We start from the raw sequence: 17188 nt of genomic DNA, 5'->3' as shown, positions 1-17188 counted from the left end.
TTTCAGCACAGCAGGGAACACATGAGAAGGAACATGGGGAAAAAAAGGATGACTGCAATATGGGACAAGTTGAATATGAAGTGTGTGTGTGGTACACTTTAATGGAAATTTTCCCTAGACAATATAATGCATGGCGTCAAAAGAAAAAATTCTTACTAAGAATAAGATGATGGAGGCATCAATTCAAATGTATTTAATATTTAAAATACTATTTCTTGAGCAATATGTGTCTTCTAGAAACCATTTATGCCAAATAAATAAAAACAGTGTGTGGTAAAATAAATTTTTTATCTAGTAGGTAAAACAAAGTTCTATGTAGAAAGATTTCTCATAGTGTTAATATATGCAATTAACATCTCTAAAAGGGATTAAATATAAAGCATTTGCTAATCTTTTTGACGAAGGAAGATGTTTTTAGGATAGCATCTTATGAGATGACACTTCAATAAAATATATTAAAGAAAATGTCCTAGATTATTCAGACAGGTATCGGATTGCATTGGGTCCATCAATTAGTATGTATCTTTACACTACATCACAGCACCTCGAGAAAACTGACTCTCGGTGATTAAGAAGTCTGATAAGCATGCAAAGTTTTTAAATAGAGGATGATTTTTTTTTATAAAAGTCATGAAACATATTCGATCTTTTGTTTGGCATGGCTCAGCTGACACTGTTCACTTCTCTAAGTCTCTTAAGTCTATTACTAATGGTTTTGGACACTTAGATAATACTTACATCATTACTTCTGTATGAATGTACTTCTTAAAGTAGACAGTATTTATTTTTTCAGTAGTTACGTATTGCAGTATGTTGATGAGTTAGACAAGAGTGCAAGACTATCTGCATGACATATGATGGAAGTCAGAAGTCCACAGGGTCTCATGGAGGCTGAGTAAACAGCCAAAGAAATTAGCAGGCATTCACACAGTTTACTCAAAGAAAATTTATATTGTTTAACCAAGTGCTTTAATTAGCTTTCCTTTGGAAGTTTGACTCAGGTGGAAAGGTTCTATTTTTAGCAGGTGCCAAAGAAAACTGCTGGAGATGGTACTTTGAGATGAGGAGAATAGTGACAATATGCAGTATGCGGAAAAAAATCGTTCTACCTACAAAGTTACCCAACAGTGATTTAAGCTGAAACTAGGTGAAAAATGTGGAGTGACTGTTACGCTGACATACCTAAAAGGTAATCTAAGTGAAGACACAGTGAATTTCAGGATTTAAAAACAAGATGAATTCACAACCCATCCTTTACCTGAGATATTTATTAGCTGTTAAAAGAGCCTTGTTACAATATTAAAACAAGCAACTGAAAGAAAATACTTAAGAACATTTCTTCTTTCTATGCCTTCCCAAATGGGAAAATTAAAATGACATGTCTTCTAATATTTAATTGTCTATAACGACATGTCTTCTAACATTTAACTGTCCATAAATACATTTTCTCCTAACATTTTTAGAAAACAAAAGAGAAACAGAAAGTAGTTAAGGCCAAGGTTAGGCATTCCACACAGATATCTGAGGTTATTTTTATTCCAATGGCTAATTCGATACGTAAGACATATTTCGATTTCTCCTGATGGTATTTTCACTTGACACTACACATGTTAGAAATTGACAAGGCAGATGTGACTCACATTTCTATATGTTAATACACAAGACTACGTATGTTAACTCCCAAAATTAAACCTTGTGGTATTTTAAGCCCTAACTTCCTCCCAGGGAAATTTCTATTTTTAGATCTAAAACTATAGATATATAAATGTGCATATACACACATACATATATATGCATATACATATATATATATATATGTAATTTCCAATGTGAAAAAGTATTAAATCAAAGTATATTCTTTCAATTACTTATATGAATACCTATTACCACTTTTTTCCTCCTACAGTAAGATAGATCTATGATAACTTGTATAAAATGACCATGTAGATTACATTACCTGTATTGTAGATTGTCATATATAGAATGAAAACATTATTTTGCTATCTGATTAAATAGATTTCTATAATTTAATGAAAGAATAATCTCAGAATCATGCACATAAATCTGTCTGCATTGTGAAAATGCCATCGAATTTATTTTCTAATCACAGTAACATTATATTAATATGTAGGATTATGTAACCCACATACAATGGGGCAAGAAAATATTGATATATATTTATTCATGGAGTATGTATTGTCAGCTGGAGCAATTGCTTGTTTCAACGTAAGGCTGGCTGTCTGCTTTGCAAATTGTCCTCCTGTTCCTGTTCACAAAATTTAAGTAAAGGAAAAAAAAAATTTTAAGGAGCTGCAGAAAACAAACTTAATGAAAAGAGTATTTTTACTTAGTACTTAGCAACCACTATCTGGCCCTAATCGTAAGCATATCATTTCAGTTCCGTGAGCCTCATGTTCTTAATCTAAGTAGGAGGTTTGATAAGTAGTCTTATTTCATGGAAGTTTCATGGAGTTGGATGAGAAGCAGACTCAAGAATAAGAGAGGTTTCCAAACGGGCAGCTTCCAGGCCTCAGTCCAGTGGCTGAAGTTGGCCTAAACCAGAATACTTTCACTTTTCACTGTTTTTCATCCTTGGTCTCCATATTTAACATCACTTTAAGGAGGAGTTCATAATATTTTAAGCTTAAAATCCACTGGATTATGAATCCTTCTTGTGACCACAGTCCTCAGGGGGCCACTCCTTCTACATGTCTTACAGGTTATGCCAACAGTGCTGCTTCATTTTGGTTATTTCTGAATCTTGTGCATGCAGTGGGCAACCTTAAAGGATAAGATAATGTCTTCCTCTAGGGCAAAGAGCAGGCTAGTTTACAGTTTGCATAGAGGAGGTGGATTCGACAAGCTCGGTGTTCTTCACAGGTGAAGAACCCACTACATGTGCAGTATCAATATAGGCCCATATCATATGACTCACATGAGAATGGAGGGCAAGGTGAACGGATGCAAATATTTTGATGTTCATGCTGTCTGCTGTGGTGTGAGTAAAAAAGTTCTTTGTCTGTGACCCAGAAGTGTCATGTCAACAACGGGCAACTATGAAATAGTAACAAGTTAATTTATTAGCTTATAAGCAGGGAAAAGACACACACCCTAATCACTAGACTTTTTTACTAAGGTTTTCACGGATATTTAATATCTTTAAATATTAAAACTAGACTAATAAAAATAGTAAGGTACTGACACCGCAGACTAGACATATAACTAACAGTACAAATTAAAGAATCTAGAAGAGTAAACTGGGTTTTAATGGAAATCTATTACATAACAAAGGATGAACTACAAATCAGAGTAAAGGAACATATCTCAACATCATAACGGCCATATATGAAAACCCACAGCTAACAATCGTCAAAAACTGAGAGATTTATCCCTAAGATCAGGAACAAAACAAGGATATCCACTCTCACCACTTTTATTCAACATAGTCCTACAGGTCCTAGCCACAACAATCAGAAAAAAAGAAATAAAAGTATTGGTAAGGAAGAAGTAAAATTTCACTATTTGCAGATGACATGGCACTATGCATAGGAAATCCTAAAGATTTCCACCAAAAAACTACCAGAACCGATAAATGAATTCAGTAAGGTCACAGGATACAACATCAATATGCAGAAATCTGTTGTACTTCTATACACTAATAATGAAGTCGCAGAAAAAGAAATTAAGAAAACAGTTCCATTTATAATTGCACCAAAAATAATAAAATACCTAGGAATAAACTTAACCAAGGAGATGAAAGACTTGTTGTCTAAAACCATAAAACACTGATGAAAGAAGTAGAAAACGACACAAACAAATGGAAAGATATTCCATGCTCATGGATTAGGAGAACAAATATTGTTAAAATGTCTGTAATACCCAAAGAAATCTACTGATTTAATGCAACCTCTATCAAAATACTAACAGCATTTTTCACAGAATATTTGTATGAAACCCCAAAAGCCAAAGCAACCCCAAAAGTCAAAGCAATCTTGAAAAAGAACAAAACTGGAGGTATCACAATCTGAGATTTCAAGATATACTTACAAAGCTGTAGTAATCAATCTAGTAATGGCACTGGCACAAAACAAGACACATAGATCAATGAAAGAGAATTTATACCCCAGAAATAAACCATGATTATATAGTCAATTAATCTTCAGCAAAGGAGGCAAGAATATGCAATAGGAAAAAGAAAGTCTCTTAAACAAATGGTGTTGGGAAAACTGGAGAGCTACATGCAAAAGAATGAAAACAGACCACCTGGTAATACCATACACAAAAATAAACTCAAAATGGATTAAGGACCTAAACATGAGACCTAAAACCATAAAAATCTTAGAAGAGAGCATAGGCATCAATTTCTCTGACATTAGTTGTATCAACATTTTTCTAGATATGTCTCCTAAGGCAAGGGGGAAAAAAACAAAAGTAAACTACTGGGACTACATCAAAATAAAAAGCTTCTGCATAGAGAAGAAAACAATCAACAAAGATAAAAGAAAGCCTACTGAATGGGAGAAGATATTTGCAAATGATGTATCAAATAAAGGGTTAGCATCCAAAATACAAAAAAACTGATACAACTTAACACCCTAAAAACAAATAATCCAATTAAAAAGTGGGCAGAAGACATCAACAGACATTTCTCCAAAGAAGATATACAGATGGCCAAGAGACACGTGAAAAGATGCTTAACATCTCTCATCATCAGGGAAATGCAAATCAAAACCAAAATGAGCTATCACCTCACTCTTGTCAAAATGGCAAACAACAAAAACATAAGAAACAAGTGTTGACAAGGATGCAGAGGAAAAGGAACCCTCATGCACTGTTGATGGGAAATGCAAACTGGTGCAGCCACTCTGGAAAACAGTATGGAGGTTCCTCAAAAAATTAAAAATAGAACTATCACATGATTCAGTAATTTCACTACTGAGTATTTACCCTAAGAGTAAAGAAACACTAATTTGAAAAGATATATGCACCCTTATGTTTATTGCAGCATTATTTATTAGAGTCAAGATATGGAAGTAACCCAAGTGTCCATCCATAGATGAATGGAAAACAAAGATGTGGTACATACATGCAATGGAATATTACTCAGCCATAAGAAAGAAATTTTACCATTCATGACAATGATGGACCTAGAGGGTATGCTAAGTGAAATAAGCCAGAGAAAGACAAATACCACATGATTTCATTTTACGTGGAATCTAAAAAACAAAACAAATGAGCAAACAAGCAACAAAAAAGAATGAGACTCTTAGAGAACTTGTGGCTACCAAAGGAGAGCAGTGGAAGAACGGAAAGGGGATTAAGAGGAACAAATTACCAATTATAAAATAATTAATAATTATTAAAATAATTAAGTCAGGGGGATGAAAAATGCAGCATAGGGAATATGGTCAATAATACTGCAATTCACTTATTGTGGTGAACATTTCATAATGTATATAATTGTTGAACAACTATGCTGTACACCTGAAACTAATATAGTATTACATGTCAATGATACACCAATTAAAAATTCAAAAAACAAAAAAACAAAGAAAAAGATGGTCTGCATAGATACTTTGTCATTAATATGAAGTGCATGGTGGAGAGGAAGTTACTCACTTCTCTTCAGACACTTCAGTACCCTATGGATTGTTACAAGGAATACTACTTCTGTAATTCAAGCTACTGCAATAGAGGGGTTTTTAAAAGGTATTTATTTATTTGAGAGAGCACAGGGAGAAGGGGTAGAGTGAGAGAGAAAATCTCAAGCAGACTCCAGGCCAAGCATGGGGCCCAATGTGGGGCTTGACCCCGGGACCTCAAGATCATGACCTGAGCCCAAATCAAGAGTCAGTGGCTTAAGTGATTGAGCCACCCAGATGCCCCTCAAATTACTGGAATAGAGTTTTGAAAGTACAATAAGTAGTCATCTAGAAAAGAAAGAGAGAAAATAGTGGACCAAATGATATAAGTTATAATATTTACTACTGCTGAGTCTCCTGATAGCAACTGACCCAAATAGTGATGATTTTTACCCAAAACCACATGGAGAATATAAACAGACCCAAAAGTCCTGAAAATAAGTGAGAGAGAAAACATTTAGAACCAGAGGGATCAGTAGAGACGATGTCCTGACCTGAAGACTGGCACGGCCACATTATGCTAGTCAATAGTATAGATATTTTTTTTCCAATAATACAGATATTTCTTAATGATGGTTAGCAGCACCTGAGAACATTGATCCTTGGGCCAGACCAGACCAGGCATTAGTAGTGTGTCTCTTGATGATGAGAGCCCTGAGAATTATCCATTCAGGAGGACATGCAAAAAGAACCAGCTATCTTGCGTAACATAAGGAAAATGAGCTCTGCAAAAGATAATCAGAGAGCAATAAATCTAATAATATTGGCATTTTTCTCGTATAGATAGAAAGAAACATATCCTACACCACAGTATATCACAATGCATGGGCATAGGCAACCCCAGAGTTACATGAGGAAAAGGCAGTAGTAATAGCAATATTTAAGGATGGAAAGTCTTACACAATGGTACTCGACATAAAATTATCAGGGAGATATTTTACATTTTTTTATACTGAGTTTTTGAAATCCAATGTGTTTTTCTGCACTTAAGATAATCTTAATAAATCTTAATTTGAGTTAGCCACAGTGCTCATTAGCATCTCTAGAGAAACAGCAGCATGTATGAGAAGTTGGCCAGAGTATAAACTGAGACAACCGCCCTGGAGAACAAGCTTAAGATAGAGATAACCTGTGGTCCAACAATCCCACTCCTGGGAATGTGACAGAAGAGGCTATATGGAAGGGCTGGTAGAAGCAAAGATCGACAACCACCACTACCACCAGTGGAACACTCAGATGTTCGTGATTTTCAGGGAGTAACATCTTTGTACTCATTGGCGGGAATATAATAGTATTTCTTGCAGCTGGAGCATGTTTTACATCCTCACACTCACGATATATGAAGGCAGGGACATCATTTTGTCATTCAGTCATCCCTTTCACCCATAAATGGTGATCAGTGGTGGACGTATCGGAAAGAAAAATGCTACAATGATGCTGGCCTCTATGCTTCTGAACCTCTCGATTGGCCCATTCTTCTAGGTCCAACCACTAACAGAGCCACCACTATTCTGTGGGCCCCATATGCTACCCAGCTTTCATGCACATACTTGCAAATATGTTGGTGTGAAAGTCCTGGTAATTACCAAGTCACACAACTTAGAGGTAAGAGAGGACAGAACAAGGGGCATTGGTTATCCAGTTCCTTAGGTTACTCACATGTATGATAGGAGAGAGCGCACTGGCTCCGCCTCTGAATTCTACCTCTGTGGTGTGACAGCTGCCCTGCTCTGATATTCGTGCTCCCAAACTCTAAAATCATAGTAAAACCTACCCAACAAGATTGTTGTCAGGAAAACGCCTGTCAAATACCAGCCTGTTGCAAAAACAGTAACAAAAACAAACAAAAAAACAAACCAAAACCAAACCACCAACAGCGATGGCAGTTTACCTTTTCCCCTAATGCCTACACAACATTTTGTCTGGATCCTAATTAGAATCATCTATTTACCTGTAATATCCAAATAAAATTTCTGGTAATCAAATATAAATCAAAGGAACAATATGATAGCAATTTTAGACTTCCAAATTAACAAGTATCATTTTTGATGTTTTTATTCAAGTATGGAGAATCTGCAGCAAGAAGGAAATCATGACGCCAGGGGTGGAGATGTCAAATGCTATCACATCTCCAAAGAGAATTTGATACTTTAGGGTCCTTGTCCCTTGATTTAGTAACATTGTACTAGTAAATTTTCCTTGGGAAACCATTAAAAATACAAAATATTTATATCCAAAATTATTCATCTTATTTATAATGAAAAAAATTAAACCACCTAAATCCCCAATATGAGAAGAATGTGTATAAAAAAATATATATCCATATATCCAAAAAATTAAGTAATAATCATTTTTAATAATATGCACAAAGTCTTTAATCATGTGAGGAAATGTTATATAATCATATGTTAAGACTGGAATATAGAACTACCACGTAGTATAGAATATGAACCATGTAAAAACACATAGAAGAAAAGACTAATGGAGAGATTATTTTGTTTAAATTTGTTTAAACAGAAGTTTCAAATCCACATTTGAGTTTTCTGACAAAATACCACTTAATAAAAAAACAACCTATCAAAATTCTCCTAAAAATTAAGAACCAATAATTTTGTTTCAACCAACGAACTTAGCACTTTTTAACTTACATGAGAAAGTTGACATCAGGAGTCCCTCTCTGCCACAGATGTCAGAAATATTCACACAGAAAGCATAACTCCATTATATAATTCTTTTGAAAATAATTATTGGTAGAATTGTTTTCTACTTACTGATTTTTTTTATCATTCTTTCCATTTTTAATTGTGTGTATGTGTGTGTACTTAAATGCTTTTTACTATTGGGTAGATGATTTTTAAAGTATTAAGTAATGAATTTTAAAGTAAAAGCAAAATAAGTGTTTGCCAACCTAAGAAATCCGGCGCATGCCCACGAGGCTTTTCTTGGCTGTGAGATAGAGAAGGCAGAAGCCACCCCAGCTAGACAGCAAAGATCTGAAGGGATCCCTGTTACACCACTGGGTCTTAATCGGCTCAAAAGGCCCATCTGTTGCCTAGTGACGAATATATGCTAGCTCTTCCTGCATCACTCAGGCCCTACATAATTATCTTAACTAAGGAAGCAAAATTATGACCCACTATGAGCAACTTTGAGTCCTTTTTGCATTTGAAATGAACCAAAATTATTAAAAGCCACTAAACTGATTGTCAACTTAGGCTGTTTTTTTCAGGATGCTTCCAAATTCTCTAAGAGCAGCGCTATCAGAAAGCCCTGCTGCCGCTTTTAAAACTTCTTCTAAGATAAGATATTCCCTGAGTTGGTGAAAGTTAAAGCCTAAGAGACTTCTTCCTTCCTATCTGAGGCTACTCGATTAGGATGCCATTTATACAAACTTGGCAGCAAAGAGTTAAACCTTGAAGCTTAGGTGGAAGCCTGGCTGCACCCCAGGGCCCTGCAGGCAGCTCCTGGCATAGCTCAGGTGTTGTGGGGGATGCTGTGTATGAGAAACAGGAAGCAACCTAAGAGACAGGTGTGTTTGATTAACGGGCAGGGGAGGGAGAAGTACTCTCTATATAGCTCCCCAACCCATGACAAACTGTAACCAGCTCTTCTCGCCACCAGAGCAACAGAACAGCAAAAGGGGAAGGCAGAGTGGTACCCACAGGAAAAGAAGACCTGCCTCACAGTGATTATTAGAGTAGAAGCAGAGGCTTACAATATAAAGTTAAATGTGCTCTATTGGAAAAATAAATAGAAATAGTTAAATCTTTTCTTAGAAATACCACTTCTTTGCATTACAGGCATAAAGTCTGAGTATTTTCTGAATGTGCCCCTGAAAACTAGAGGGAAAGAGCAGAAAATATTAGGTTAACAAGAAATAAATATCACAAGCAGAATGGAGAAAGCAAAGAAAGAAAGCAAGGATCAGGAAGGAGATGCTTTCCTAATCGCTCCTAACTGAAAGAAATGAGGAGAGATTAGTAGTAAGAATTCTGAGAGAGCACCGCAAGTTAAGCCTATAAATCGTATTTAAAATTTTCTAGAAATGTATGTGTATGTATGCACACACACATGCAAACACAAAGTGCCTTTCTTTTCAACTAACCCCTTCTGCCAATCCTCTCAAGTCCTTTGGGTTAATAAGAAGAAGAATATTTGAACACCGAATCACTCAACCAGCGTCATTCACTCCCTTGATACCAGGTCAGCCAACAGACTTTACCGAAAGGCTGGAGGGTACTAAGGCCTTCTACTAACTGAAAACTTCACATGGATTAGCACAGTTAAGGTAGGAACACTAGCCAACTGCTTCTGTTACATCATTTTTTTTTTTTCTCCTCTGAAACATCTTCCAAATTCAAATAAATTGTCACACAGCAAAATACTCTGAACAGTAACAGTGATCCCAGTGGTCATATTTAAAATAGGATTTCACCTAAAACACCTGAACACTTGAGATCACTAATATTTTCAAACTACGGAAATTTCACACACAGCCTAGGTAATTCTGTGCTTTATTCAAGAAACCTCCATTCAAATTAGCACACCCTCCCCTCAAAAAAATATAATTTAACCAACAAAAGAAAACCAAAGATTTTCCTGAAAAGTTTCTTGTCCTTCCACCCAAGGGCTCTCATTTCATACCTCCACACACTGACTGGATTCTCGTAATCACTATGGTCCAAATATATACATATACCTATGTGCACACATACATACACAATCCTCCCTCTGCACTACACTTTTTTAGTGCGCCCAAAATACATTTTAGAGACATTATGTTTTGTTTTTAGCGCTGCAGTTTGTTTTGTAACTATTAAATGGTACTGTGTTGACACCATCAGCTCCTCATTAAAGGGTACAATTTTTTAAGTCTATGAAATAAATACAATCGTACTGGTAAAACCAAAATTTTCTGCTTCATGAATACACAACCAAAAACAACTCTTCTAAATATATGAGAGAAATAGAAGGTCTGCTTTTTGTTTTGCTTTTGCATTGAATCCAAACCACTGTAAGTAATAATTATAGTTGTTACCACTCATGAAGTACTGAGGGAAACCAAATTTTATCTGCCTTTAAAATGGATCTCAGTTAACTCTATTCATCACAGATCAAGAGGATAAAAATCTCCTTAAGTCTGTAGAAACCATACTTTCACATGATGTTAATTCTGTCAAAGCAACCTAATACCTTTTAAAAGTAAAAAATAAAAAATGTGTACAGCTTACTCTTTAAAAAATTTAACTCAGAAACAACACCAAGAATCTCTAAATCTCCTTCTGTAGATTTGCTATAATCTGTTCAATTTTTCCATTCCAATGAATTACAAAATCAAAAGAGAGTGGAATAAAATAATCCTTAAGTATTTCTGATTTGTGTAAAAACAATGAACAATTATTTAAAATTCAATCCCAAAATGTTTATTAAACATCTAAGATAGCAACAATCATTTAACCCCTCAGTTCCCAAGATCTAAATATTCTAACAACCCTAACACATTATTAATGTTTATAGATTCATTCTTTTATAACCCTGCTAGGTAGAAATTTGCCCATCTCTGTTTTGGTCATTCCATGTGGAGAAAATGTCCCATCATCCATTAAAAAAAAAAAAAATTTTAAAAACACAGTTCCTTGACATCAGTCACTGAAACCCATGTATCTGTTTTTGTTTTTGGGTTTTTTTTTGCACATTTCTTATCAAAGTACTCTGTTATATTTATGGCAGATAAAAGCTCAAAGAGAATTATAAGAAGTCTAGACATAGTAAGTTTGAACCACTATTTTCTAGGAGACAATATTATTAACCTACACTAATTTCTTAACAATTTTTGTAAAATAACAGACCTCATGTTGTTTACGGATCTGTAAGCAACCAAAACTTTCTCTAAGGTAGTAGAGGCAGGAAGGACTGAAGATCATGGGAACGGTAAAATACAACTTCTCCTTGGCATTAAGTGAAAATCACACAGTCATCTCCAAAGCTACAGTTCTTTAATTCACAAAGGATTGGGATAATTGTTACTTTAAGTTGTCAGCTTATTTATCTTCTTAATTCTGGTGCATAACCCAGAAAAATATAATTACATGAACAAGAAATTAAGCCTGTAATAAGTAATTGAAACTTCTACTATGCCATCAATATTGATATGCCTTCTTTACTAGAAATGGGCTTTTTTGTTTTGGGGGGGGTTTGCTCAGAAATTCGGCTACCAAAATACTTCAGAATAAACACGATACAGTCACATCCGTAAGTAATATATAAATTGCTTACCTCAGTCAAGTGTGGTGTAGGGTTAAATCCACAGAGATTACACACTTGATTCCCGCATTCAGTGCAAGTATTGAAGTTAGGAGGATCCTTAGAACCGATGTTGAGCTTAGTTTTGCAGAGCGGACAGGCTGATTCTGGTTTGGGGGTTTTCTCCAACTTGGGGGGAAGGACAGCCTTCTGAGGCTCAGCTGCTGAAGGTTTGCTATCCTGAACAGGCAGAGGCTTCTTCTCTGTTTCTGTTCCTTTTACGGCTGGAACTTGTTCAGCTTTGGGCTCTAATCTTTCAGCCACCGAAGCTTTCGTGTCTTTTTTCACAGGGATAACCTTTGCAGGGGCTGGTGGCCCCTGACCTGTGGATTTGGGTGGCCCCTGAGGAGGTGGCTGTGAAGGAGGAGGGCCTTGTTTTGCTGGGGCCCCAGGCCCACTCTGAGACTGCGACCCAGGCTGGCCTGCTGTGGAGATTAAATTTGATGCCTGGCTGAAGATTGACGCTCCAAACCCAAAGAGTTTTCCAGTCACAGTTTCTTGAGGCGTCGTGGGCTGTGACTTGGGGGCATCAGTAATACTCCCCAGATTTAGACTGAAGCGTCTTGACTGCTCCTGAGGCTTTGGGGGCTGCTGAGATGTGGGGGCAGTTTGGCCAGTGGTAGGTCGTGGGCCTGGGGGCGGAGGGGACCCTTTTGGCATCGGCTTGGCATCTGGCTTAGGACTTATTTTGGTTTGTGCTTTCTTGGGTTCTTCCCTCTTTTGAACTGGATCAACTGGCTTTTGACCTTTGCTCTCTGAACTAGGCCCAGGATGTGAAATAATTTTTGAATCTGATGCAGGTCGGGGTATGACTTTAGAATCGACTGGGGTGACTCTTTCTCCTGTTGGTGGAAAACTCTGTGAGGGTTTGGCAGCGTCTGTTTTTAGAGGAGGGGCTGTTTTCTCTTGATCCTCCGACTGTACTTTGGAGCTTGGAATATCAGGTTTTGCTGCTATCGACGATGAAGACACAACGTCTGTGGCTGGCTTTCCTGTCTTGGGCTGCTTTGGTTTATCCTCAGCCATGGGGACCTTGGCCTGCTCGGATGGCACCGAGGGCTCTTTGGGAGGGGCTGGCTTGGATGAGGGTTCTGCCACAGGAGGCTGCTTGGCCGCCGGTGGGGGAGATCCGTGAATGGTTGGTTGTTTCACGAGTGGTGGGGGCTTCTTAGACTCGGGTGCCTTTGAGATATCCTGTTTGGGTACAGTATCCTTCTTTGGAGACATCTGCTGTGGCTGCGGGGATGGTTTGCTCACTGTGGATGCAGGAGTAGCGGGGGCAGTCTTCGGTTTTGGCTGAGGGGACAATGGAACTGGAGCCAGATCACCTCCTAGAGCTCTTTTCATCTGACAGTTTAAACAGAGCCACTCTTTTATCTAGAAATAAATATGAAACAATGGTCAGAGACAGGAACAATGTAAAGACACAAAAACGTAATTTTAAAAATGCCTGGTACCATTTGCAACTATGTCGCTCCTCATTTGACCCATAATATATAGATCAAATCATTTTACTTAAATTATATTGAAATATTATAAAGTTAATTATACTGAAATATAATTAATGAACCTCAGAGAGTTAAGCACTCTATATGTTAAGGAAAATAAAACGTAAATATGTACATAAAGTTGTATTTTTTTCCTACTGTTAATTTCTTTTGTTTTTTTTTTTAAGATTTTATTTATTTGAGAGAGAGAGTGTGTGGGCAAGCAAGAGAACACAAGCAGGGGGAGCAATAGAGGGAGAGGGAGAAGCAGACTTCCCACTGAGCAGGGAGCCCAATGTGGGGCTCGATCTCAGGACCCTGAGATCATGACCTGAGCCAAAGGCAGCCACTTAACAAACTGAGCCACCGAGGCACCCCTAATTTTGTGATTCTTTGCCCGATTTACTGAAAGTTTGTACCCCCAGAAATAGGAAACACTGTATCAAAAAGATGAATTATAACGTATTAGATTCCATAAATTAGTTACATTAGATATTTTCTCTATTGATGGCTCATATACAGTTTTTAGTTATACAACCCAGTGTATGCCTGTCAAATTATTAACACATTGCTAATTTCTTAAATTAGCAGAGCATTACTTCCCCCTCCAAGGCGACATAATCAAATGTGTGAAAACAAAAATTGTTAACCACACTGGGTTAGAAAGAGAACATTCTCTGTTGAGAAAATAAAGAAAAAACAATGGCATCTCTTCAAATTATCATAAATAATAGCACGATTTAACAGAGGAAACCGTTTTTCCTTATAATTTTGTGAATATACTAGGAAGAGCAGTATAAGTAAGCAATATACTTATTCAACTGGTGAGATATGTATAGATGTGAGATACACATCAAATATATACACAGAGGTATAGGAGTAAGTGCATCTGTTCATCTCATATTGCGTCAATTATAAAAAGGAGATGGTAAATTTGATACTTATTTTAGAAGATAATTTACAAGTACCTATGTTTAGCATAAGTCAATCAGAGAAAGACAGTTGTCATATGGGTTGACTCATATGTGGAATATAAGGAATAGCACAGAGAATCATAGGGGGGAAGGGAGGGAAAACTGAATGGGAAGAAATCAGAGAGGAAGACAAACCATGAGAGACTCTTGACTCTGGGAAACAAACTGAGGGTTGTGGCAAGGGAGGTGGGTAGGGGGATGGGGTAACTGGGTGCTGGGCATTAAGGAGGGCACATGATGGAATAAGCACTTGAACCCTACACCAAAAACTAATGATGTACTATATGTTAGCTAATTGGATTTAAATTTAAAAATTTTAAAAATAATAAAAAAATAAAAGTACCTATGTTTAACATTTACCTTTTTTTAATTCCAATATGCTTATTATATAAAATTTTAAATATTTCCAAAGTAATTTAGAATGTCAAATTCTATATGATGCAATCTTCTCCACCCAAAGTAACCAATGTTACCAGTTTAGCACTGAGGTTCTATATACAGAAGTCTAATGGTGGAAAACTAAATATGTGGAACAGAGGTACCAGAAAAGTTTTCCACAGTACAAAAGTATGAAGGGTTAGGCTGGCAAAAAACATGCTCCTTATTTGCAAACAATTTCCTTTTGAAAAGAAATTGAAATAAACCTTCCTAAACTCTTAAAAACTTTTGTCATTTAATAGTTTATACTGCTAAGCTTTTTTAGTAAGAAAAAAATCTTTATTGAATTATTTTCTTAATCATTAAAATGGCTTTAAAGTAAAAATCACACTGAATCATTTAAACTCATGCACTGGTAAAAACGAAAAAAAAAAAGGCTTATTTTGCAATCTCATGAAAGCAAACTTCTGTTTAGAGAAGGTTAAAGAGATTGTCAACTCTAACATGTTATATTTCTGTTTAAAAATGTGAAACAAAGTAAAATTAAAACATTTGTTAAAAATGGGTGGAAAGTACTTGGGTGTTCATCACATTTGCTTTCAGTATGGGGGTTGAGTATTTACGTACTTATAATATTTTTATCTTTACTTTTCTGTATGTTTGAAGCATTTCACAAAATAACTTTTTATACATATAAATATTTGAATCCCAAAACATAAGCAATTGCTACTTACGCTGGTGCCCTGACAAAAGGTGAACTAGAATGTAAGGAAATTTCACTCCACTTTACCCCCTTCTTGATGGACAGAAACTCCTCCGTAAATATACTTTCACCTACTCAACCATCTCTGCTAGTGTCAATGTCACTTCTGCTGTTCTACTGTTCATATTTTCTCATTTGTCTTTTTCCACAGCCTTAAATACCACATCACCTCATAATCATGCAGTCGGACAAAAGAAAATATAATTAAAAGCATAATTCTTGGGGCGCCTGGTTGGCTCAGTCGTTAAGCGTCTGCCTTCGGCTCAGGGCGTGATCCCGGCATTCTGGGATCGAGCCCCACATCAGGCTCCTCCGCTGAGAGCCTGCTTCTTCCTACTCCCTCTGCCTGTGTTCCCTCTTTCACTGGCTGTCTCTCTCTCTGTCAAATAAATAAATAAAATCTAAAAAAAAAAAAAAAAAAAAAGCATAATTCTTACCTATGCTCTGTCACTGATTTTTTTTTCCTGTAAAACATTAGAAGATGTGCATCTACATTAACCACACTAAATTCTAAACTCCTAGGGTTAGTGACTTGCATTACAGTTAATTGCTCTTAATCTTTTTGACGAGTGTTATAACCAAAGCAGATGCAAAATTCATTCACCTATTCCTTTAAATTTTTTTTTTCTTTTTAAGTAAGCTCCACACCCAACATGTGGCTTGAACTCACAACGCGAGATCAAGTCTCATGTTCCACTGACTGAGCCAGCCAGGCAACACCACCTATTTATTTTATTTTTTTTTTAAGATTTTTTTTATTTGAGAGAGAGAGAACATGGAGGGGAGGGACAGAGGGAGAGCGAGAGAGAATCTCAAGCACAGAGCCTGATGTAGAACTCAATCTCAGGGCTCTGAGATCATGACCTGAGCCAAAATCAAGACTCTGATGACTCTCAACCGACTGAGCCACGCAGGCACCCGAGCCACCTGTTCATTTCTGATTCAAGTGGTTACTGAGCAACCTCTACATGGCACATAGCACTGGATAAAAGAGACAAAAATCCCCATCCTCCTGGAGATTACATTATAGTGCAGAAGTCAGATAAGAAACAAGTTAACATATAACTTCAAGGTTATTACAGATATGTAATAAGTATCTGATGATACTGTGATGACTACTTTTTTCCTTTCTTCCTGCCAGGAAGCTTCCTTCCACCCTCCCCACTGAACACTTACTTGGATTTATTTGGTATTATCAGTAAAACTCTAAGTCTCTCTGCAATGTGAACTTTAGACCTTCACGTGTAGCTCACCGGTGGGCTCTCGCTCCATTTTTAAACCACTGTAGAATTAAAACACTACCACAGCATAGCAAATGCATAATTTACACTAATACTGGGAAACACATTCTATATTGCCCTTATTCCGAAATCAAATGTCTCCTTGTACTTTATAGTATATGACCCTTATTTCCACATAAAGACACAAGGGCGAGTGGAAGAGGTCAAAAACCCAAGTCACTGCATCTTCATGTAGAGGAGAATTCTGCTTTTCTCTTAATACACCCTTATTTTGAACAGACTCCACTGCCCATCCTTTGTCCTTTTAATGGCCACATTTTCTTAATTTGGATAAACAACACAAAAAAGACATTTTGACCCCACAGTGTTCCTCCTCGCTGCTAGAATACGCGTTAAAAAC

The 17188-nt window shown here is 36.7% G+C and overlaps 1 protein-coding gene across 7 annotated transcripts in view; it reads right to left on the bottom strand.

Annotated features, from left to right (window-relative positions):
• PCLO (piccolo presynaptic cytomatrix protein) overlaps positions 1 to 17188 on the bottom strand; it is a 373917-nt gene that overhangs the window by 333463 nt on the left and 23266 nt on the right. For all 7 annotated transcript variants that reach the window (XM_087861125.1, XM_087861131.1, XM_045793368.2 and 4 more), the window contains exon 3: positions 11919 to 13322. In XM_087861125.1, coding sequence (XP_087717251.1) covers positions 11919 to 13322 — 1404 coding nt within the window. The remainder of the gene's footprint in view (positions 1 to 11918; positions 13323 to 17188) is intronic.

The sequence above is a fragment of the Ursus americanus genome, chromosome 3 (genome assembly GCF_024610735.1).
Source record: "Ursus americanus isolate L20-20 chromosome 3, mUrsAme1.1.p, whole genome shotgun sequence".
In the NCBI taxonomy this organism is placed as follows: Eukaryota; Metazoa; Chordata; class Mammalia; order Carnivora; family Ursidae; genus Ursus; species Ursus americanus.
This window is presented reverse-complemented; position numbering and strand designations above follow the sequence as displayed.